Source organism: Amphimedon queenslandica, unplaced genomic scaffold (genome assembly GCF_000090795.2).
Source record: "Amphimedon queenslandica unplaced genomic scaffold, v1.1 AMPQUscaffold_13260, whole genome shotgun sequence".
NCBI classification, from domain to species: Eukaryota; Metazoa; Porifera; class Demospongiae; order Haplosclerida; family Niphatidae; genus Amphimedon; species Amphimedon queenslandica.
The window spans coordinates 76055-101124 of record NW_003546504.1 but is presented as its reverse complement, the minus strand read 5'-3'; the positions used below and the strand labels follow the sequence as shown (position 1 = coordinate 101124).

The following is a 25070-nucleotide window of genomic DNA, read 5'->3' as shown; positions in this document are numbered from 1 at the left end:
CCAAATTGCAAGCTTGATGAATTTGCATGGCCTACAACTAATGGCATATACATGTATTTAATTATTGATCACATTGTACCTCACGATAGCTTTGTTTGAATGTCAAAGAAATTAAACTTCAGTCACTTTCTTTCATCTAGCACTCTAACTGATTAGCTTTAGGCTTTACCTTAATGGTGCATGATCATGACTTGTGAATCATGATGAATTTTTGTAGAATTAATAACTTTCAAAAGCTTGAAGTCAAAGTCAAGCATATGATAAATATAAAATAATTCGATGGTGTCTTTCCATGTGGATTGCTTAATTGTTACATGTACATGTATATGTGCATTTTACAATGTTACATTAGTTTGATATCTATATAGTATGATCACTTGTATTTATACAGGAGTTTTATTACGGAAGTACTATCTAAGTATGACATTTCTTTTCCAACTGTTTTGGATCATCTTATCAAATCCAGTATTGTTTATACAACCAAAAACACTATTTGCACCTGTGAAATTAAGAATGAATGTACACTATATTCTTTAGAAATTATAGCTTGTCAACTTGAAGCTTTTCTGAATCCAATCACAGAATCACTTGAAACATTAGCTCTTTTAAATTGGAAAGGAAGTGCACTATTTAATAAATGCATAATGCATTTCTACAAGCAAAGCAACAAGGAAAGTGATACCGATCTTCGTCCAAGGCATTTTTCTGATCCTCCAACATTTAATTTTAACGGTAGCAAAAAGCTTAAATTGTTAAATCATGCAGTAGAATGTGCCCAAACTGTTATAAATAATTTGATCAAAGACAATGTATCAATGCTCACTATCAATGAAATCTTTACAATGGAAGATGTTAAAAGTATTGATTGGCCTAACGAAACTGAAATACTACATGAGTATTACTATCATATCAATGACACTTTTGATATTAAAGAGAGTCTTGAAGCTACCTTTGAACTTATAGAGTTTTATTTATATGCTCTAGCAATGCAGCAAGCCTTTAAAATGTATAAGTTGGAGCAATGTTTAATTGACATGGATAATATAGTAAAGAAAGTCAATTATGTCAAATATGCCTTGGAATCTACTGTAACAACACTCAATGCTAAGCAAGTTGTGAAAGATGTTAAGGGATTTTTTGGAATAAAAGATATTATTGGAAATTCATATCTTCAATTATTTGTGAGTAAACACATAGAGCAATTACGTAAGCTTTATGAATTTGCTTGTGAAAGAGGATATCAGTCTGATGATGGCTATCAAACATTTCGTTTAGAGTGCCAACTTGTAACTGTGGAACTACTTCATGAAAATCATGATGAACAACTTTTAAGTGCATTCCAGAACACAATGAGTTTGGTGTTTCCCTTTCTTAGACATGAAAGTAGTCTATTAGCTTTTTGGAATGATATCATCAGCATTGGAAACATTTCAGAAGCCATATCACAATTGTCATTTGTGAATCAAGGTATGAATCTCATTAGAATGTGGTTCAACATTTTTGAAGTAAGTTGTACCTACTCTACAACAATGATAATATCTCAATTACTTAGGAAGAGGCTCCTCAGAACAAAGAGAAACTTCTTCGTAGCATACAGTCTTCTGGTGTTTATAATTATAAGTTTTCTAAAGAAACTGGAGTGCAGTTGACATTAACATTTATGAAAATTGAGGAAAGAGGTTTGTTTGATAGTTATCTGTTAGTTTTTATTTTAAGCTATATCATTATATTAGTTAACTACAATTTATTTAGTTGGTTTAAGTTTGCGCATTTAGGAAAATTAACCATGATATCATTCTGTTATGTACTGGTCAGCTGGTCTATACATTGTATGTTAGAATGATTGTAGTTATTGTTGGCAAAAAATTGAATTATCTTTCTGATTTGTATTCTAATTTAGTAATTTTCTTCTTATAATGTTTTTCCTTTGGTGTGATCTTTATTTTGGTGAAAAATCATAACAATATCTAGTTTATCATTAGCAGTGACTTTGAAAAAGCTTTTGTTCATTCATAGGCCAGGCCTTAGTTTGGTTAAATTTTATTTTGTTGATTAAGCTTTACATATATGTAATAAATTATTCCAGTTTTTCTAGCTGGCATTTTTGTTAATTACTATGTGGGCATACAAGCTATTGTATAGCGGGAAATTTTTATGGCCCAAAATTTTCACGGATCTGTTTAAAAATCAATTTTGTGGCTTTAATTTTTGTGGCTTTCTACTTTTAGGCCATCTTGAACCGTATTAAATTGATTTTCGCGGATTTTTTTGGGAATGTTGAAAAAAATGCAAAATCCACAAAATTTTGGGCCACGAAAATTTTTCACATACAAGAAAGTGGAGGCAGGTGTTCTCTGTGTCTGATTTTGGATTGTCCTATTTTTAGAAGACACTAGCCTTTCACACGACAGTTCCTGCCATCATTACAGACCAAAAAGCAGCTCTTACCTTGGAGTAGCATCATCAGTTTCACATATCAATGGACTATTATAAATTGGACACTGCATCTGCATTGATGTTAAAAAGTTTTTGTGCAAGACAAAAGACAAAGAGCTCTAAAATTGAGCATTATAAGAAAATAATGATAAATGAAACTGATAGTGCTGCTGCTGTATGGCTACTTTTGGCAATCATAATTTAACCTTTGAGAGTGTCTGCCTTTTGTATGCAAAAATGTTTTTGTTAATATTTAAATGTAAATTCCAGCCAACATACAGGGGTGGATTTAGGGGGGTGCTGAGGGTGCTTGAGCACCCCCATTAGCCTGAAGAATTAACATTTTTTTCTTCTGCTTCTTTAAGTTCTGGTGTCTCATATCACTGCTAAATGTCTTGAGAAAGTTATTCAGCACACTTAACAATCATTTTAGCCTCAATCTCAGCATTTTCCAGTGCTTTAAAGGGCAATAGGAAGCACCTAAAATTACCGTGACCTAAAATTACCGTTACATAATTTTTGAAAATGGTGAAAACAATATTTTGGTGCCATAAAAAGGGGTGTGGTCAAAATTGTGGTGCGCTTTGGACACCATCAGCATCCTTCCCTGGGTACGCCCGTGAACATATACTAGCTAGGCAACATGTTGCTAGCAACTTTCGTGGTTGCTTTGATCTTGTAATGATCGAGCTTGTTCCATAAATAGAACAAATTTCTATTCTTATACAAAATCAAAGTAACCACAGAAGTTGCTAGCAACATATGTTGCCTTGTATATTTTGGGCTTAGAAGCATACATTTCACTTTCTTGAGTAAGTTGTGATTTTTTTTGCATAGCATAAGGGCTTTAACATTGTAGCGGCTTTAGCCTAAATTTTAATTAAGTTAAAATAAAATTTACTGCCTTCAACACATTAAAGTATTATAATACAGGTATATTTTACACATAATATCTGGAATGTATCAATATTTTGCTGCTTCTGTATGTTTCATGGAGCCGTTAAGGACCTATCATTTTTGTTACAATAAATTTATTTTCAAGCCTGCATCCTTGGCATTTGTAATATATTTTTGTAGGTCATATGCATGTTATTCCACAACAGTCTTGCCTGGACAATGAAGATTGGACTGTTAGCACAATTAATGATTTTTCACGAAAATTATTGTTTGTAAATTTCAAGTCTCCATCACTGGTATATTTTTGCCTGAAGTGGTTTGTGCAGGTCAGACTAATTAGGTTTAAGTATGTTTTAACTATAAATTTTTTAGTTTAAAAAAATTGCTTTTGAACTTCTTGATTGTTATTCTGATCTACATTGCACTGGTCATCCTGAATACAGGAAGGAGGAAGTAAGAACGTTTCATTTAAACCCTTGCTTCTTACAATGGAGAGAAAAAGATAATATACATGTACCTTCAAATGAATTGGATAGTTGGGTGTCTGGTTGGCAAGAAGGATGGGGAATTTTGATGTCAGAAGTTAGTTAATTATTATTATGATACTTTAATTGCTTTATACTATTATTAGCTCGACTTGAGTAAGAAAAAACTGGAATCTTTTAAAAGTGACACTAAAAAATTTAGGGAAGAATATCAAATTTTATCTTTTTTGAGTACAAAAAGGTTAATTTCAATTCATGAGAGGATCATGGAGGACTTTTGTGATATTGAAACATTATTGCATGAAATTGGATTTCTTTTCATACTTGACATTAATGGGCGTTCCTGTTTAAAGAGTACAATTAAGGTAAATGGATCAGTATAGGTTCTTATTACCGTATAGCAGGTTATTTTCTTGGGTCTAATATTTTGCGGCTTGTTCCTAGTGGGGCAATTTGTGGTCGCAATTTTTTGTTAACAGTTTACAGCCAGTAATGATTTTGTTGGTTTTAATTTCATGTTAAGCCCAAAAACCACTAAAATGAAGCATGTACAACAAAAATTACCATCTATACGGTATTTATGCTATAATAATAATAGATGATTCCTGAGCTCGTTTCTGATGCTAATGTACATCCTGTTGAAAGAGTTGGAAGTTTTTTGTATTTTCTTGTACAAAGTGATATAATACATCCATATCTCTCAAAATGTCTTAGAAGTGATTTGAATCTTAACAAGGAAAGAACCTTCAAAATTTCATTAATTTCAGCATTTTGTTACAGTAATTTGGAACTGATGAACTTGATCCTATGGATTTTTAAAAAGATTCCTTCGTATTTTCAACTTCTCCGCTGCTCAGTGGCTACTATTGAAGAAGATATTGAATTGTTTTTTGACAGAATTAATTCTAGTGACTTTTCAAAAATGAAATACCTCATTTTGGGAGTTAACACTATTAATAATGAACTGCAAAGAGTTAGTTCAAAAATTTTTATGTCAATTATTAACAGATATTTCCTATTAGGTTCTGTTGAAAAGATGTTCCATGCTAAGGTCAAGTTTCTTAGATAAAAAAATTAATTATAGCCTGAGTTTATTTCTTGTTGAGTATTCTCCATCTTTGTTTTGTCACATACAATGGATTGATAAACAGGTACCTATTCAAACAATATATACCATGTAGTCTAGTTTTTTTTCATAGGAAATTAGTCATACATGTATGTCAGATGTTGAGAATGTGAGAGAAAAGTGCAAATTAGAAAGGCTTGGCAAAGAATTTAGAAACTTCAGAGTCATTTATGGACCATCTGGTAGGTATTAGAATCAGACTTACTGTTGTAACAAGTTTAACTAGGCTGTGGAAAAACACATTACATTAGAAGTGAAATAAAAGATCATATAAATAAGCAATCCAGGAAAATAAATAAGGATCAAAATTATGTATCAATAAGTATTGATGAAACATTTAGTAGAAAAGGAATGTTTAAGCAATTAACAAAAGTTTCCTTACAGCAATATGGAATGCTTTATTACTACAATATATCATTGTTTCTTCCTGAGGTAAGTAGCAGGAAGATGTTTAATTTGGTCTAGTTGTAATACATAGGAAAGTGATGAAAATCACAAACTGAAATTTAATCAATTGGTTGATGATGTGAATTGGTTCTTTTTTGATTATTTTGTTTTGGGATATGTTGAAATATCTGTAGACACCAAACAGCAGTCACATTGCCGTTCATTGTGCTTACCTAGTGGCATGTCAACTGATGTGTATATTGAAGTAAATTTATATGTTGTTTGTTCAGTTACTATGCTTATAGGTTCCTTATTGGAATGTAAATTGTGATGTTACTAAATCTTTCAACAAGTTTTGTGAGCTCTTTCCAGCTTTGACTTTACTTGGGGAACAAATGATTCCCAAAATGGAATTTGATATTGAGCATTATCAAGGAACACAGCTGGTGTGTAAGTATCTCAAAGCATCTCAAAATAATAATTTGGATCATTTATATACTGGTAATTTTAATGTATCTGTAGCATTGTGAGTCATGTCACTATACATCATAGACTTTCCAGGACAAAGGTCATCTCCTATAAAAATTGGAAACATTTATCAAGATCTTTCAGCTGAAGAATGTAGAAGTATACTGCAACATAATTTTAAGCATAGTATTGCTCAGTCAAAGTTATTGCAGGCTGTATATTTGAAGTAAGTATATGTATGCTGCAATCAGTTGACATGTTAATCATAAATGTAGATACATGGAAAGAAGGTGCAAGTTGCTTGAAGATTGCTTTCAACTGTGTTTTTTGCAAGATGTAAAAGATGGTAGTCTTATAAAGGATGATAAAGGTGAAGGATTGACAGGGTTTAGTCCAAAAAACATGAGATCAACATTGTTCAATTTAATGAAAGAAGAAGTTGAAGACTTTTGTAAAAGTTCAGTAATACAGGCAACTGATGAGCATCAACAGGTATCATAATTATTTTAATAAGAAATGTACTTAATCCTGGTAAAAGGTTATTTATGATGTTGACAAAAATGGAGGAATTGTGTTCAAATTTTTTTGTACTGGTATACCATCTCAAGAGAAACGTAGACAGTTAAGAGCAATTGGCGTAAAACTGTGAGGATGCATGTACATATTTAATCAGTGACTTTGTTTTTTTTAGTGAACCAATGTCTGACCATTATTTTCATGATTGCCTCTCTGCAGCACTTAATGTGAAAACAGATGATTCAAACTGTATTACTCTAATTAAGGAGAAGAAATATGTCCTAACTAAAGATTTTGTTAGAAAAATGCTTACTATTCATGAACGGAGAGAATGTGGTATGCCTGTTATTCTTGAAGGTGAGACAGGAGTTGGTAAAACATTTCTACTGCAAATGTTATCTTCACTTTGGAATGACTCATGGAAGCAACAGTTTCTTTCCCTTAAAAATGATATGCAGGTACATACAAAGTATATTTTTACTAAATATATAATTTTTATTGCTTTAAGTAGAATTTTTTATATGAATTAATGACAAAAGTGGAGAAAAGTGTTACAATTGGTGCCCGAGCAAGTAATCTCATTTTGACAGTCAAAACAGATTTAAAGGCCTCAAAAAGAAAAATATCTTTTAAAACTTTACATGATGTTCTAAAACTAGCAGTTTCTAGTATCACATATACCAAGATCAAAATTGAACTGCTTAAGATTGTGTATGATCCATTGGTGGGTAATATTGAGCTTCCAACTGATTCTCATACTGACAAACCATTATTTGACTTTTTGAGAAGTATTCAAGATGAAAAAGAAACTGATGATACTATAGTAAATCATGCACTTAATTCTGTTATGCTATTAAGGTAATGCTCATATCTTTGTAGTCTATGGCCCACGTTATCAATGGTATACTTTATGGCGAATTAAAGTCTATATTTTATAAACTGAGCCTTCACTCTGGTATGTAGCTAATATACTTATAATTAATTATTTTATTTTCTTTTATTTATTTTTTGTAGATATGAAACCAAAGAAAATAGAGGAATTTTTAGTCAGTGTTAACCAACATGCATTAATGTTACTTGAATGCTACAAGAAACACCACAGTACTGTACTCCAGTATCAAAAACCAATTATTACTGTAAGTTATTTTAGTTGGTTTTTTGTGAATGGAAGTATATAACATGTATGTAGGTATTTTTTGATGAAATTAATACATCTTCTTGTCCTGGCTACCTTAAAGAAGTCATTATTGATAAAGCTGTAAATGGACGAGTATGTTTTAATTGAAAGTATTGATAATGTACTGAATTTTTATAGGCCTTAGCCGAGAACATTTTTATTGTTGCTGCATGTAATCCACACAGGGGTAATAGTTTGGCCATGCTAGCTAAGCAAAATGACAGCTGGTTCAATGCATCCTATTACGTCCAATCTCTTCCTCACACCCTCAGCATTCTTAAATGGGAATATGGTCAGTTGGAAGCAAAAGATGAAAATGAGTATATTCATAAAATGCTTCTTCTCACTTATGAAGACAGGAGTAAAAATGTTTGTAAAATTGTAGCTGAAATAATTGCAAGAGCGCAGGAACTAATGAGAGCATATGCATTTAAGCATTTAAAAAGTATCTTGAATACTGAAAGTTATCTTGAAGAGAAAAAAGCAGAACTTTATGCTAAAAGTACTGTTAGTCAACGAGATATAAAGCGTGTTTTTCAATTGCATGTTTGGTTAGAGACATGGTTCAAAAAGGATACGAAATATGGAAAAATAGAAAATGACATACAAATCATGACCCGGGCTTTTTATGTTGCTGTAGCACTTGTTTACTATTTCAGACTCAATATATGTGATAGAGAAGACTTCAAGGAACAAATGATGTGCTATTCAAGTCTTTTTGATACTTGTGGTCAAAACTTTGTACAATCTCTAAATGATGAACTGAACTGGGTTGATCGTGTCATTGATTTTTCTGCTGGCATAGCTCCAACATTTGCCTTAAAAGAAAACATATATGCTATCATAATATGTACTATGGCTCATGTACCAATTTTTATTGTTGGCCCACCTGGATCATCTAAGACTCTATCCTTTAAAATAGCAATTCACAACTGCCAAGGCCAAGAATCTAAAAATAATGAACTAAAAGACTGCAATACATTTAAATGCCTTGATCCTCATCCTTACCAGTGCTCAAAAAAATCTACATCTTCAGAGATCGAAACAGTTTTTAAAAGAGCAATTAACCGACAGCAAACAATAGATAACACCAGGAGGCTTGCTGTTGTAATGATGGATGAAGCAGGATTGCCAGAAGATAGTCATGAATCATTGAAAGTACTTCACCATTTTTTGGATGATGAACCTTTAGTAAGTTTTTAACATCATTACTCATATAGATTGTTATTGTTTTTAAGGGGTATTTTGTAAAAATATTATTTCACAAAAATTGCATATTTGTGAGGAAAAATTCACTTTTTTACTGTGTGCACATTATTAGTATATATAATAAACAGATTATGAATTTTTTATAATTGCAAAATTAGCAAAGTTAAAATCCTGACAAATATATTTCTGTACAATATCAGTGTGTCTCATTATAGGTTTCGTTTGTTGGTATTTCCAATGATATATTGGATGCTGCCAAGACAAACAGAACAGTCACTATGTATCGGAGTGAGATTTCATCTCAAGATCTTGTTCAACTAGCTAAATACTCTTTAACTGCTGGCAATCTGCCTATCTCCTGGAACAGGGATGAAGAGACCATGATCACTAACATAGTTGAAGTGTATGAAAATTTGATGAATGACAGCCGCAGACCACATATTCGTCAATTCTTTGGGCTTCGTGACTTTATCCACTTTTTTGCTTACCTTGGGCATTCTAAGAATCACCAAGATGATGTCATTAAGCCTCAAGCTGTTATGGAAGCATTAGGCCACAATTTTAATGGCACTAAAGATTTCAGCAGCATTGTACAAGTTTTTTTCAAAGCAGTAAGGATTAACTTTTTTAGTTTTAATTTTCACTATTACTTTACAGATTAATTTTAATCCAGAAAATGTTAAAAAGCAATCATTGATTCAACTTCTCCAATCAAGTTTTAGAAATACTGACAGAGACTTATCTTCTGAGAATCAAGTTCGATACAAGCTTCTTATTGACAGCAGTGAAGATCAGTCATTAGTACGATTGCTATTTCGATTCGATATATTTCGAAGAGATGCAACCAAAATTTTATCTTGTTCCAGGTTTCCTTTTGATGATAATTCACAGAAGGTATGCATTAAAATAATTAATAATAGTTATTTTTATGATTATCTAAACTTATAGTTATATACAACTGCTGCAATAAGGCATGCAGCTAGAGTAGGCCATACTACTCTTATTTATCAAGCTGAAGAAATTCAAGAGAATTTTTATGATCTTTTTAATCAAAGGTTCTTGTGCATCAATACGCCTGGAACCAATGAAAAAGTATTGTTTGCCAACGTGGCAATCGGTACAATTATTAAACCAACAAGAGTTAGCCCTTTTTTTAATTGTGCTGTTATTATTAATAATTCCGACAAATCAAAAACAAGCAAACCTTTTTTAAATCGTTTTGAGAAGTACAGCTTGAGCCATGAAGTGTTATTTCAGGAATCCTTGTCGTCATGCCAATATCACATAAAAAATATCTTAGTGTATGCTAAGAACAATGTAAGTTTTATATTGAATCACAATGACACTTTCTCCATAAAAATTTTAGGTTGAAGATTTTGTGAAAAATTGTGGAAAGTCATGTTTTTATGGATTCACTGAACAAACGATAGACTCTCTCATGCTTTTAGTCTTGCCTACTCAGCATGTTACTGATAGTGCGAATGCGTCATCCATTGGAGCTGATTTTGAGCCCTCTTCAAAGGTTGATTTTCTTGCATTATGCCTTTTAAGGCAATTCCATCTTGTTTATGGAACATGTATTGATGTGGTAAGTTTCTGATTTTAGTTAATGGTTTAAGTTGTTTCTCATTTTAGGGTCATTATGAATTGTTTTCTGAAGCTGTTTTATTTGCTATAAATTCAATTTCTAAAAATGATAAAGATATAGTTCAAAAATTTTTGGATGATCCTATTGACTTTGAAAGTATAAATGAAGTTGCAAGAATGACAGTTAAGGGCAACAAAGTGTCATCACAGTTGTCATTGAAATTATTACAAGAATTAATAGTGATATTTCTTCATTATCAGTTGATACGCATTATGAGTCCTGAAGGGCTAGTTACTTGCTGTGGGACAGATGAAACAATTCCTGATTTTTATAAGAAGTGCTATATTCGATATCAGCATCACTTTTCGTTGCATAATTTTATACAAGAACAGTATCAGCTTCTTGATAAAAGGTAAAATGATATTTTGTTATAATTTGATGTTGCCTTAATTTTTAGAAAAGAATTTGTAGCAAAAAAATTTCTTTGTTTTACACATACCTCTCAAAGTATAATGGAGATGATTCCAAATTATACTTCTTGCCATTCAAAGTATACACAGGAAAAGGAAAAAATGCAAGAATTTTTCTGCTTTGATGAAGAAAGAAAATTTCATACTTACATTATGTCTCATGCAACAAGTCAAGAAAAAATTCAAGATATTTTGAGGATGTTTTTGGAATGTGATAACTCAAATACTCCAACTGAAGTCTTACTTTTATTTGCAAATATGAATGAGCTAGCTAAGGACACTATTAATCATGCTAGAATACTGATTGAGGAAAGTGAGTGCTTCTATCAGCAACTGCACTGTAACAAACTTATCTTTTTTATCCTACATTTTCCACCGCAAATGTTTTACAATTGTTGCTATCCAACACTTTTCTTAGATGGGTGGCAACATGTATATTTGGACAAAATTGGTGAAATGAAAGGAGTACAGTATATCAATATTGAGAAATGGCTTGATATATGTTTATTGGAGAAAAGTACTGCATCTTCTGAGTGTAAAATGCATGATATTTTTGTTCATGATTTTGTGTGGACAGATTTGCTAAGTGAAACTATTGTTTTGAGCTCTGGGAGTATCACAATGAAGCAGTTAAAAGATTTTCCTCCCAAAGATGCTCAATTCCAGGAAATTTGTTTGTACTGGACAGCATTATTAAAGATTGATGAAATATCTTCTGTCCTTAGTAAAAGATTCTATTCGTTTTGGCAGCAAGAAGCAATGCATGAGCTCACTTTTAAAATTGCTCGTTTTGCTGTTACTTATCGTTCAAGTTGCACACTGTCACAAGCGGTTGAAGAGACTATCAAGTCTAGCTATAAAGAATTAGTTCTTTATTTTATTTGCATTATGAATCAACAATTTGTGATGCACACGCTTCACCAGTATGATGAAAATATTGTTCCAAACACAAAGTTAATATGTGAAATACTTAGTATTCTTCCAATTCCTGATTCATTGCAACAGCTGCAGTTAGAAGTAGCAATTTTGACAAAACAATCACATATTGATACAGTGAAGGACTTCTCTTCTCCGAAAATTCCTTTTTTCAATCTTATATTTGATGCCATGGAGAACATTATCAATCAAGTTTTCAAACAATATCTGCAATCAGTTGATATTAATGACGAAGAAGAATATTTAGAAAATTCAGAAACAACTTGGGCTCATGACATCAATTCAGCGTCCACTGACAATGATAAAGATCACATTATTAAAAAAACTGAAGAGCTTATTGAACAAAGCAAGGTAAAAATAATAAGTTTCAAAGCTATTAGTAATAGTCAATAGTATCCTAAACCCTAAATAACTTTTTCATTAGCGTTTTGCCTTTCTGCCTGCTACTCTGAACTTATAAGCTTGTTGTCATCACAGATGATTTTCATCCTACGATTCATTTTACAGTTTGATATAATGTACGACATGATTTATTGGCGAGGAATTGGTAGTTCTATGAAGAAATTGCCAATATAATACCTCACATTTGTTTCAATCTAAACATGCTCAATGGCACGTGGCACGAAATTGCTAATATAAAGTTGACCAATGAACTTTCCACAAGCAATTTTACCAAATATTACTTTTGCAAATAACCCTTAAGGTAATCCTTGCCCATAACCTTTTAACTATTGCTAGTCTTCTTTGATTGTTAAGTCTTGGGTTCAAAAGTTGAATTTAAAACTATTGATTGTCATGATAGGAAATTTTATATTTTGGCAAAGGATATTTATATCCAAAACTACTTTCATTTTTTGTTAAAAATTCTAAGTAAAAATTTAATGATGAATTTTTAATAATCTAAGTTTATAAATGTATAAATATTAGATGTTACAGCTAACTTAACACTATATAGGATGATTGTTTAATCATCAAATTTGCCATTGGAGCAATGAAAGTCAATGAAGAATTCTGGGATTATTATTTAGAAGACTCATTGTCAAGGAAACTATCTCGAGATGTGTGCATTTTTACTAAACAGTTTTTTAATTTGGCCAGTATTCAGTCAGGTTGGCAGAAGCTTTTGTTTTCCACTTTACTTTCATTTTTAGATGATTTCACAAGACGTTTTATTTCACTGCATTATCATTTACGCCTGTATAGATTGGATTCACATTATCTGTCTTTGTTACGGCTGTTAGATGAATGTGTTTGTTATATTGACACATATCATGTAGAAAGTCAACTACTTAGCAATCTGAATAAAAATAGTGTATTGACCACTGGCATTGATGTATTGTACACATCATTAGGATCATTACATAAAAGTGGGAAATGTGCTAAGTTTTATGAACTTTCAGATCTATTTTATCAAGTGGTATAATAATATGCAATTGTTTTATTTTCATCCACAGCTTTTAGATTAGCAATTTTAAAAGTCATGATGATTTAGATCTAGATTCAGTTACCAAAAAGAAATTGATTGTGTTGTCCATTATATATTTTGTCAATAATCTGAAGCGACGGGATGAAATTATTTTGCAGCCTTTTGACAATTTTGTTTTGAAGCTGATGGAAGCTGCCAATATTATATCAGAGGTATTAGTTTTTATGCCGCATGTTCATTATCTCTTTTGTAGAAGTATATTAAAGCTGTATCTCTAGCTCAACTTGTTCAAGAATATTTTGATGATGTGAGACACAGCCACTTCGTGATCTGTGAACATATTGTTGAGTATTATGTGAACCAACACATTCATGACATGACTGATGAAGATATCAAATGGATCTGGGAAGTTATGAATAGAATTGAATTGGAACATGATTTGTCATCAAGTTGGTTGCAATCCAAGTTCAAATACCATCTTAAAAAACTACTTGAAAATCCACAAGAAGCACATATCTATGGCACCAGAGAACTAACTGGTGTACTTTTATTTAATGACAGAGTGAGCTAACACTATAGTTAAGTGAGAAATTATTTTATTTTAATAGGTGAGGTCAATACTAGGTTCAGTAATTGATTCAAAGGATCCTTCAAGCTGCTTCAATTACTATCCTTATGATTACAGAAATTGTGCCTCTCTAAGATTTAAATTACAGGTATAATATCTTGTTAAAGGCATTAAAATTTTCATTTGAAATTCTAGAAATCAATTAATGTTCCTTTATGTGATACATATTATGAAATTGTTTTGGAGAAATTGCAAAGTTATGATTCTAGTATATCTGATGTTGTTTTATTTTCAAACATGCTTTCATTTTATGAAAGGGTAAGTGTATAATGATAATTTGTTATTTATTATTTCTCATAGTTGGCAGAAAGTATCAAATCAGAAACATGTCAAAGCAAGAAAAAACTTCTTGTTATTGAGAAGCAAGCAGTCATTCAAATTGTCATAGAGAAACTTGCTCATATTGTTGTTCAGCATGATGGATCTACTGATGAAAATATGGTAACAACAAATAGATACACAGCATGATACAATATTTTTAGATTGGAATCATTGAAACAGTTTTGGATGAGAGTAATGCTGTAAGCAAGTATTCAACAGCTGCAATATCTGACAATTCACTTATACTTCTGATGAGGTTAGCAGTACAAGAGCTACTAAAATGAAGGATAAATTTATATTAGGGTACTTCAAGTATGTAGAAATGAAAGAAAATTAAAAGTTGAATTAGTGGATAACATTGATAATATATCCTTGTTAACCAGTTTTAAATGTGTTCGTCAGATCACTGCTGTATTAAAGGTAGCTCATTGAAGTCTTATTGTCATGAATTTTATATCAATTTAGTTTAATCAAATACCAAACGAAGGTTTTCTTCCTTTTTTGTCTCAATGTTACTCTAGTCAGATGACCCTTTTCAATTCTGTGCATGAAGCTATGAAATCCATTATAAAATACCCTGGCAAAAAACAAAAAATTGAGCCCATTCATCGTATTGCTGTGAAATGGTAACAAAATGTGTATTTGTATTTTAATTTCTTGTATAATTATAATTGTAGTAATGCATCAAAGCAAGAAAAGTTTACTTTTATTATGTCAGTCTTTCTCAGTGCTCATATCGAGTTTTTTGTTAATAAGGTAATTTATAAAATGAACAGATGATTCCACTTTCCGTGATAATTTTGCAGAAAAACTCTCATAGAATATTGCCAATATTGTCTGAAGAGCTTTTTCAATATATTGGTAAAGAATATTGGTGCTTCATTGATTGGATGGCTAATCCTATGCCAGACAGCCCTATGAGTTTGTCAAACCAAGAACTTCACAATTTTTTTGTACAACCAAGTAATGATTTTTATTGCTGTAGTTGATTATTATGCTTCGATTACAGATGAAGACAATCAAATGCACATTCAGTGCTTGATCGAGCTAGCTGCTGTTGTTTTAGGAAGCTCTTCTGATTCTCACTTTTGGACTCACCTCTTTGAACCCAATAACATTAAGACAGATTTTTTGCCTGGTTCTATAGTAAGAATAATTAATTTGATAAAACTTTAGAACTACTTGAGTTATATTTTTAGATTACTGGCTGCGTAGATGCAAAATACTTGAAAGTGATGTCTCTCAAAGACACACCAATCAGCTATACCCATAGGATGAGTCTAAACTGGTTTTCACTTCTTGTTCTTCAATGGATGAACTATGGACTCTTGTGTATTGCAATGGTTGTCAACTCTACAAGACACCACCAAGATCTAGTTCATCCAATATGGTCCAATGAACAGCTACCTTCACCTCAGGAGGCTATGTTGCATTTGAATGTGCTATGGGAAAAAATTGCAATAGATTGCAACATTACCATTGATGAAAGAGATTGTTTGATGTTTTCTTGTATTCAAAATCTGTACAAAGTATATGTGCCACGATATCTACCTTTTCTATTTTGTTTCATTGTAGGCATTCATGAAACATGAACTTCAAAGTCATTGGTCAATTTTAAACAGTAACAATACTTGTACCACTCAAGATGAATTTTTGAAAGCTCTACGTCAGTATGAAATTACTGTACACACCAATGTTTTTGTACCAGCTTGGAATTCATTGAAAGTAGAGTAAAATTGTGTGGACAAATTGATTATTTTAATTTTAGAAAAGAGAACACTTTAATCGATTTGGAGACCCAATTGTTAATAATTTAAGGTAATTTAAAACATACTGGTCAATTGTTAATCTATTAATTATGTGTAGGGATTTGAGAAATAATGTGAAACAACTCCAAATATATGGTGGCACCCAGTTGGATGATTTCCTTACTATTTTGCTTTCATCAACTATGCTACATGACAAGAAATGCGAACTCTTCACTCTCTATCAATTTATTTTAACAAGACCAGCTTTAAATGTTGGAGCCATAGTTCTTCCTAAACTAGTGGATCTATATTGCTGGATTCATAACAACCTTCAATTTAAGGTGACATTTGAGATAGCGAGATCACAATCAGTTAGAACTGTTCTTGAGTCTCTTCTTGATCAATTTTTTCCTGGAAAAAAAGTTAAGGAAATGACAAAAATAGAAGTTATGATAGGTAAAAACTTTTGCATTTATAGTTTTTTTAACTCTTGAATTTTTAGAACAATATGGCAATCTCCGACACTTTTTCAAATGCCTACCTGAAATTAGCACTGATATGAAGTTTTATCATTTACTGCATATGATTAACGGAAGTAAAGATGTTCTATTCAAAGCCATCACTGAAATAGTAGGAACATGCCTAGTTTAGTTTATCTATATAAAAGTATAATTATTGTACAGGTAGAAAGATACAATAGTTTTCTTGATGATCATCAACTAAATATTTCTACCAAGGGGAGATTCATACATGTGACTGAAGTCACTGAAGAATCTTGCTTGTTTGCAAAGTATGTTGGCATTGATTGAATAAAATTATGCCACATTTTAATTTAGCCTCAGAAGTATTGATAAACTATTAAGTTATAGAAATTTACAAGATTTGAAGACGATAATATTGAAGTATTGCAGTATGAGAAATATTGGCAAAAGTGATCCTGAGTCAGATAATAGCATAATACCAGACTGTGTACCTGAGGTATACATGTAAATTGTATCTCTGCATGTTTGTATCATAAGGTGCCATATTCCAATCATGTTGTCATCAATTTTTTGTTTCTATATTATGTTAGATTAAGAATTATTTTGGGCTCACATGGTGTTTAACCAACATTTTATGTTTCTGAAATGTTCATAGCTCAACAGTGTAGCTTCTGAATGGCATAGTTTAGTTATTGAATTACAAAATGTACTTATATTACTTCAGTATGTTTATGAACTAAAGGTATAATATTGATTTAATTATTATGCCTCATAGAATTATTTTAATTTTACATCTTCAATGTTGTGAGTGACAGTTGTTATGCATAGGTATTTCACTTCAAAGCAATTCAGAATGAAATATTTTCACTCTTCATATCTCACAAACAAAAAATCAGCCTTGAAAACTTTTGGAAAAAATTTGATTTTTACAAATCCATGCAGAATATTTCACCGCAAAGCTTGTAAGAACTAGCTATTGTTTATTGTTGTATTTATTGATTTTGTTGCTAGATTTCATTCATCAGTTCATTACAAGGAAGTGATTGAAATAATTGAAGCACAATATCCACATCTGGCAAAAGATGTATGTTTTCAGTACTTTTGTTGTTGTATTATATTAATATCTTTTAAGAAAGCAGATGAAATTTCCACCATAAATGAAAACATTGATCCAAATGATGAGGTTGTTTAAAATTTTGAAAGGAAAAAAATCAATTTTCTTTACAGGCATTGCTACCTAGTGTTATAGAACTTGAGAATACATTTCATTCACTTAATCATGATAGTCTTGTGGAATTGTGCAGTGGTTTATTCTTGATTCTTCAAAAGATACTTGAAGTAAATTGATAACTTTGGTTTTGTGGCTTAATCCCAAAATAAAATGTTTTGATGAAGTACACTTTGATTAAATTTTATCAGTAAACATCATCAATGCCATTAATTGTAAAAATTATTATTGTGAAATTTATTGACAGCATGATTAACATTAATTATTTATAGAAAATTCCTAAAGTTGATGACACTCATATCTACTCGTTGAGAAGTTTAACTATTTGTGAGTTTCTAAGTGAGAGCTGTAGTGATATGAATGATGCTTTAAATCATGTTGGTATTGTAAAACATTCAGCTGATCGAACTAGATCAAGGTACTGGTATAATTATTATTTATTATAACAGCTAGTATTCTTTTATTTTTATTTTGCATTATAGTTTAAGTGAGAGTCAATACAAGTTTATAAGTGATACGCGTTTGAACGCTGTTGTTTATCTGACTAAGTTTTTCCAAGATTGGTTAGAAATTGGTTACTATGATTTCCACCACCTACCCTTTTGCATGAAGAGTCATCTAGTTGAAGATATACAGCATGACATCACAGAATGGATGCAAAATCAAGGTAGTTAAGTAATATAATAAAATGGCATTTATGTATCTTCATACTTATTTCTTATTTAGAAACACTGAAGATTGTGACAGATCTAGCATATTTTATGTTTAAATTTGAGAAGGATTTAGTAGAAAAAGCTTGTTGCAACAATGACACAGCAGTATGTTTGGTGCTATTTGTAAATAAAGTGTTAAGATATTTTAGATTGGTGAAGTTATTAATGAAGAGTTAGACATTATTCCTGTTTGGCTGCCTAAAGTTTCGGTCAAATACTATGTACACATTCATCTTGAGCTAAGAAAGTGAGATTTATCATTGTTTACTTTGGTCACTTATAATTTTAATTAACTCTATTAGAAAACTTTTTGAAAGAGAGGAACAGCCTGAAAGTCAAAGCAATTTGTCAGAAGGTCCACCTGAAGAGGTTAACCCTCAAAAGGAAAGCACACCACCTCCGATTGTGAAAAGTTCTTCTGTTGTGTCAATCCCTTCTCTGCCACAAACAATAATACCAGTGCCTTTCATAAATGAAATTGACACAAAGGAATCAGAACTAAGAAAATTAGCAGAGATGAAAACTGCAAAAGATGTTGCTGAATTTATGAATGCTGAAGGGTTTCATGAGACTGCAGGGATATTTAGTGAAGATGAGGATATGGATGGATTAGTGGTTTACGAGTTACTTTCTGATGATGAAATATTACGGAAAGATTTTGCACTTCACACTGCACTGCTGCGTCTAAAATTTCGCATTCTCTTCAAAAGATGGTTGACTAATTCAGTTTCACTGCTTGGACAAGTTTCTCCTGATAAGGTTGCTCAATTATTTTGGCGTCATAATAGGTTAAAGGAATTTTGTGAGGTAATTGACAATAACTAAATCTTGAATTTTGTTGTTTTCTTTTAGGTCATTAAAAAGGAACAAATAGATGGTGAAATGTTAGAAATGGCAAAAACTCCTGAACTTGAAGATTTGGGCATAATTGGAATTCCATGCACAATAGTTCCAAAAGTAGTAAAAGAAATCAAAGAGCAGTTGAGTGTGATGTGTCCAGTTTGCAATTGTAAAATTGAAACGGCCTCTGCAAGTGTGAAACTCTTTTCTTGCCTTCATTGTGTGCATAATGTGTGTTTTGAAAAGCTGATGCTAAAAAATTGTCCTGAGTGTCGTAATCCAATTCATTAATACTGATAATTAAATAATTTAAAATTACTATTTTCAGTTTTGACTCTAGAGCATGTCACATATACTCCTTATTGTCACTGAGACAGTGAAGTGGATAGTATGTTGTTGGCTTGCATTGCTGTGTCTGACAAGTGGAGAACATATAATATTATTGAGACATACATGTAGATCTATACATTATTATAATATTTGAATTGGTCTCAGAAATGTATAGGAAAGTACAATTTAGACTAATTTATAGTATGATTTTTACCAGACTCTGAGTATGATGGCACTATTAGTGACAGCTTAAGTTGTGTAGTCATTAGCAAGTATGCCTTTTCATCTTATGCAGAGAACTCCTACAACTTTGTCACTAATTACAATTGGTATAAGTATTGTTGGTACCACCAAAATATCTGTGTAAAGCCAAATACTCATAGATCTACCACTTCATGTTCACTAGCAGTGTAGCTGGAGCCTCAGTTACTGTTGTGACCAAGTATGAAAGGTTGAGAGACAATCAACAAATTAATTAATCAATAAGTGAAAAATTGTTTAAAAGTGAAAAATGCACATGTACATACACATACCGTATAGCCGGAAATTTTGGAGGGAGTAAAATTTGGCGAATTGCTAAATTTTGGTTATTGGCGGATTTTAATTTGGCGAATTAGTGGCCACGTGCCATTGAGCATGCGTATAAAGGCTCAAAATGGCGGTTTTTATTTTGGCGAATGAAACTCTATTTGCCAAATTCGCCAAATTTTTGTCCCTCCAAATTTTTGTGCTATACGGTACATCAATTACATCATATACATTACAGACACATATTGCATAACATTACACAACACTAGAAAGTAATCACATACATTATATAAGATTGAAAGTAAGATCAGAAATATTCAGAAAAATTGATGACAATAAGTATCATAATTATCATGAAAATAATTATTCATAATAATAATGCAATAAATGTATTTGGAAATTATAGTTATAACACTGGCTAAAATTAATTTGTCATCACAATAATTATTATAACATGTATGTTAGAGGCTAAGTAAGCAACATGTTCAGTATGTAGTTGTATAGCAAAATGATGTGTCATGAATTCCAAAATGGACTAGGTGGTATGTAGCATTATGAAGGCATGAACGTTTAAAAAAGCATACAAAGTCTGTATAATCATAGATGATATATACACCGTGAGATTATTGGCCTCACCAGCGGTTATTTTTGCTAAGCAATACTTTTAAGTGCTATGATAAGCACTATTGAGACAGTGCTATATTTTTTATCAGGCATCAATGCATTGCGATGTACATAATCCTGTATCTTAAGCAGTATTTGAAGTCACAGCCACACACAGATCTAATGTCTAAAAGTTGAGTATGTTTATTGATGTACATGTATGTATTAACAAGAATAGATAAGGTTGGTATAAATGAGTAAAATAATAGCCTTTTCTTGGCATCAATTGTGATACTTCATTCAGAAATAATGAGTTAAACTATTCCAACTTCTAATATTAACGGCAAAATAGTAATTTTCTAACAAGAAATAAATAAACAATTATAATGAACAAGGCAAAGAAATAATTTAAAATAATTCTGAGGATAATTATTATAATTGCTAGAGAGATAGATAAGTTCAGATAAAAATAATAACTATAATTCCTCTCTCACTAATTTGATTGAGCTATTTTTGACTTGAGGGCCTGAAGCTGCTGCATGACTGGTAAAGGAACTTGTTCAGGTAGCTGTTCATCAAAAAACTTTTCAATATCCCTCACTTCTTCTTCAAGTTCATTTTTAGGAGTATGAAACAATTCTTCCATCTTCTTTTGGCTCACTACAAGATCCTTCAGATTCATTGTGTTTGGCTTAGGAATCAGACCAAGAACAGAATCTTGTGCGATGTCTTCCCCGTCGCAGCGTCGGAATATCCATTCCAATACCCGGCTATTCTCACCAAAACCAGGCCAAAGGAACGCACCTTCAGCATCTCTTCGAAACCAATTTACATGGAATATTTTCGGTAACGTAACATTCTTCCTTTCCTGTAGACTTAACCAGTGATCCATATACTGTGAGAAACTATAACCAAAGAATGGACGCATTGCAAATGGGTCATGAAGTATTTTCTTTCCCATATTTTCAGCAGCCGAAGTAGCTTCAGATCTCATGCTAGCTCCAATAAATACGCCATGTTCCCAGTTCCTAGCTTCGTATACTAATGGGATGGTTTTAGGTCTCCGTCCACCAAACAAGATGGCATCTATTGGTACTCCATTAGGGTCTTCCCAATTTTCATCAATTATTGGACAATTTGAAGCTGGGCAACAGAAACGAGCATTTGGATGTGAGGCAGGGATTACACTCTTCTCTTTCTTCGTAAGCTTTTCCCATTGCTGTAACCCTCGCCATTGTGTTATAGAAACATCTTCAGAGATTTCTTTCTCTAGCCCTTCCCAGAAAACGCCTCCGTCACTTGTACTTGCAACATTAGTAAATATAGTGTCTTTCAAAATTGATGCCATCGCATTTGGATTTGAACTTTGATTAGTACCTGGAGCGACTCCAAAAAAACCTGCTTCTGGATTAATAGCTCTTAATGTTCCATCATCTCCAAACTTCATCCATGCAATATCATCACCGACGCATTCAGCCTTCCAGCCTGGGAGTGTAGGTGTGATCATAGCCAGGTTTGTTTTACCACACTGTGAGGGGAAAGCAGCAGCAATATATCTCTTTCGACCTTCTGGATTAGTAATACCTAAAATCTAAAAAGATAGACATGTGACTTTCAAATTCTGTTGCTACAGCAATGCCATTATAATAATAAAATTTTGAACTGATTCTGGTCAAAATTAGATTTTTTCAACAAATTTTTAAAGCTGCTCAACAATCTGGTCAACAACACTATTACAGTAAAACCAAGAGTGAAATACTGAGGTGATTACAGTAACTCAGCTCAGAGTTCTGCCTAGAATAAAATTAGAGGTGGTTGGAGGCTAATACTGTTCCTTTTAAATTTATGTATACCATACTAGTAGACTACAATATCATGCTTTATGTATGATTATTAGTATTAATTGCACGGTTGGTTTAAGTGATGAACTAGTTAGTTCATTTGTTGAGGTGTTTGTCCCTACCACCCCCGACCACCATAGGCAGAACAATTTCAAATGTATTAGAGAAATAAAAAAGCAAAGTGGTGATTTTCACACAACACCACATTAGTTTTAAAAAGGTTAAAACTATAATTAAAAACAAAGGGTAAAAAAGTAACAATTAATTTATTCGTATAATAATTATGCATGTACATGTATTGTTTAATGCAAATCAGGCTTGGCTTCATCTTTCCATTCTAGTATTGTTTTCATTGCACATCTACAGTATGTACAGTGCATTGTACAGCATAATTATTTTCAAAATTCTTTCTTCTCATTCTTATTAAAAAATTGTGCTCAACAAAAAGGCAATGGCAATTTTAAACGGAAACTTACACGTACATAATTATTTGTTTGACACCCCATGACAATTTCGATAATTTTACACGCATAACGTCATAATCCTTTCATGTACTTCCTCATATTCCTTTCATGTATGCCACAAAAATTTATAGTGTCAATATTATGCTACATCATCCTCTTTCTGTTGGCAAACATTGCAACTACACTTACTACTACCTATTCAATATAAACTACAATTACATGCATGTACAGTACATGTATTGTCACAATTATGACAGAGATAGCAAGTATAACACATTTTAAGAATGTGCTAGCAAAATGTGATGATCTTGCCATGACTTGAGTTGACCTTTATCATTAAATGTGCTATACATGTAATTATATTATTAACTGGTATCCTTGACTAAGGAGGAGGGAAAAGAATCAGAAACCAAGATTTGTATGCACATGCATGTACAGCTAGTATATCTACATGTACTACATGTACATGTACATGTATGTGCTTCCAGCAATTCGACTACATAATAAAGTTACAAATGTAAAAGTACATGTACATTAGTGACACTAAAAATTGTCACTATACAATTGTCTAGCATACATGTATGTACATGTAGTACATGTCCCATACATGTATTATTGGGTTTAGTAATCTAACAATAGTCATTGTGTGAATACATGTACATGTGTACATGTACATAAAAGTACACACATGTATCCTCACCAGCATGTGTTCTGCCAACCAGCCTTCATTTCTTGCAAGTATGGAAGCTATCCTAAGAGCGAAACACTTCTTTCCAAGCAGTGAATTACCACCATATCCACTTCCAAACGATTTAATTTCACTTCTCTCTGGAAAATGAGCTACAGCAATTTTTGCTGGATTACAAGGCCATACAGGATCCTTATCTCCTGGCTGCAAAGGATAACCAACTGAGTGCAGACATTTTACAAATTGTCCATTATCACCAATCTTATCAAGTACTGGTCCACCCATTCTTGTCATTATTCTCATGCTAGCAACAACATACTCTGAGTCGGTGAGTTGAATACCATATTTAGAAAGTGGAGAGCCCACAGGTCCCATACTAAATGGTATTACATACATAGTACGACCTAAGATAGTAGAATGAAAGCAGATTAAAACACTAAAAATAAAATATAATAGCTACTATTAGTGAAATCAGTGACAAAATGCAGAAACCTCAAGACTTAAGTGTAAATAATAAATTAATAACAACTACATGTATAAACACAATTGACATTCACATCTGTTAACAGAAAGAGTGAATAATTGACAATGCATAAATACAAAGTATGTACATGTAAAATAATGATACTCTACATGATGTAACAAGGGTATACAATTGGCAAATGTTGCAGACAACTCTTCTTATTCAACAAATAGTAACTCATTGTCTTGTGTGTCTAAGTTTTAACAGACATGTACATGTAGTTACGTATGCAAACATTTGCAGAATAAAAAAGAATTAGACAAATCAAACACATCTACATTGTATTTCCACACAAGATAGGCACTAATCTCACCTTTCATACAGCCTGTGAATTTCTCTGTCAACTCCTTATCCATTATTTGTGGTGATCTCCAGTTTCCAAGTATTGGTGCAACACCTTCCTTTGGGGTAGGCACAGTGTCTTCTTTTCTCTCAGAACATATATACGTTTGGCCTTCAACTCGAGCAACATCCTCAACTGTTGTTCTCGCTAAATAACTAACAATATGATGAACAATATGATTACTACAAGTCATTCTTTAGTTATTGTTCATACCAGTTGTCATATTTCGTCACTTTTGTTAGTCTTCCTTCTTTCTGAAGCTTGTGTAAAAGTTTCTGATTTTCATCTCTCGAGCCGTCACAAACATGAATACTGTCTGGTTGACACAGTTCCACATTATCCTTTACAAACTGCTTAACGCCTTCCCCGAGTGATTGTAACTGTGGAGAAGTGAAAACCGACGACAACAACCGGCAATTTCTAAAAGTTAAGGGGGACCTACAAGAAGCTATTTGTATAAACTTATACAATCCGAAATTTACCTCAAAGCCGGCAAAATATGTCTATAGTACAACATATTTCGACGGTTTCATCCAGCAACCTTTCCTTTCTTTACAATGAAGTTGAATGAGGACTTGAGGTCAGGTCAAAAATTCACAAGTCACGAGAGAGGGAGGCGTTTTGAGGGCGTTACTATCACGTGATCACGTGACTGAAAGGTTATGTTAA

General features: G+C 32.2%; 2 protein-coding genes across 2 annotated transcripts; one reads left to right on the top strand and one right to left on the bottom strand.

The window, feature by feature from the left end:
• The first annotated feature begins 396 nt into the window (after positions 1-396).
• LOC109583974 (uncharacterized) lies at positions 397-19420 on the top strand. The gene is made up of 56 exons (XM_019999523.1): positions 397-1505; positions 1553-1679; positions 3514-3659; positions 3706-3915; positions 3965-4183; positions 4417-4791; positions 4841-4969; positions 5018-5126; positions 5171-5376; positions 5423-5596; positions 5637-5832; positions 5884-6025; positions 6075-6291; positions 6338-6444; positions 6491-6773; positions 6827-7138; positions 7195-7270; positions 7330-7451; positions 7505-7585; positions 7631-8683; positions 8917-9312; positions 9359-9595; positions 9650-10018; positions 10068-10289; positions 10337-10701; positions 10747-12046; positions 12651-12804; positions 12847-13112; positions 13157-13333; positions 13375-13683; positions 13730-13837; positions 13885-14007; positions 14050-14190; positions 14232-14326; positions 14373-14490; positions 14536-14696; positions 14748-14826; positions 14877-15033; positions 15080-15216; positions 15270-15599; positions 15646-15795; positions 15839-15888; positions 15937-16274; positions 16321-16448; positions 16502-16608; positions 16655-16796; positions 17129-17262; positions 17312-17384; positions 17433-17483; positions 17528-17638; positions 17801-17946; positions 18011-18195; positions 18255-18346; positions 18391-18488; positions 18544-19048; positions 19094-19420. The coding sequence occupies exons 1-56, from the start codon at positions 645-647 to the stop codon at positions 19370-19372; spliced, it is 12978 nt and encodes a 4325-aa protein (XP_019855082.1). The 5' UTR covers positions 397-644; the 3' UTR covers positions 19373-19420.
• A 1432-nt stretch (positions 19421-20852) lies between these two features.
• LOC100634531 (phosphoenolpyruvate carboxykinase, cytosolic [GTP]) lies at positions 20853-25014 on the bottom strand. The gene is made up of 5 exons (XM_019999519.1): positions 24884-25014; positions 24615-24839; positions 24372-24556; positions 23548-23939; positions 20853-22133 (listed from the first exon to the last, which is right to left on the bottom strand). The coding sequence occupies exons 1-5, from the start codon at positions 24916-24918 to the stop codon at positions 21036-21038; spliced, it is 1935 nt and encodes a 644-aa protein (XP_019855078.1). The 5' UTR covers positions 24919-25014; the 3' UTR covers positions 20853-21035.
• Between the last annotated feature and the right edge of the window lie 56 nt (positions 25015-25070).

Bases quoted from the DNA above. Each gene is read 5' to 3' on its own strand.
- LOC109583974 (XM_019999523.1), top strand. From the start codon at position 645: ATGCATTTCTACAAGCAAAGCAACAAGGAAAGTGATACCGATCTTCGT. The intron at 5,597-5,636 runs GTAAATTTATAT...CTATGCTTATAG, and splicing joins CAACTGATGTGTATATTGAA to GTTCCTTATTGGAATGTAAA. The intron at 18,347-18,390 runs GTATGTTTGGTG...AAGATATTTTAG, and splicing joins GTTGCAACAATGACACAGCA to ATTGGTGAAGTTATTAATGA.
- LOC100634531 (XM_019999519.1), bottom strand. From the start codon at position 24,918: ATGTTGTACTATAGACATATTTTGCCGGCTTTGAG. The intron at 24,840-24,883 runs GTAAATTTCGGA...AGCTTCTTGTAG, and splicing joins CATATTTTGCCGGCTTTGAG to GTCCCCCTTAACTTTTAGAA. The intron at 22,134-23,547 runs GTGAGGATACAT...CTATCTTTTTAG, and splicing joins GGTTGGCAGAACACATGCTG to ATTTTAGGTATTACTAATCC.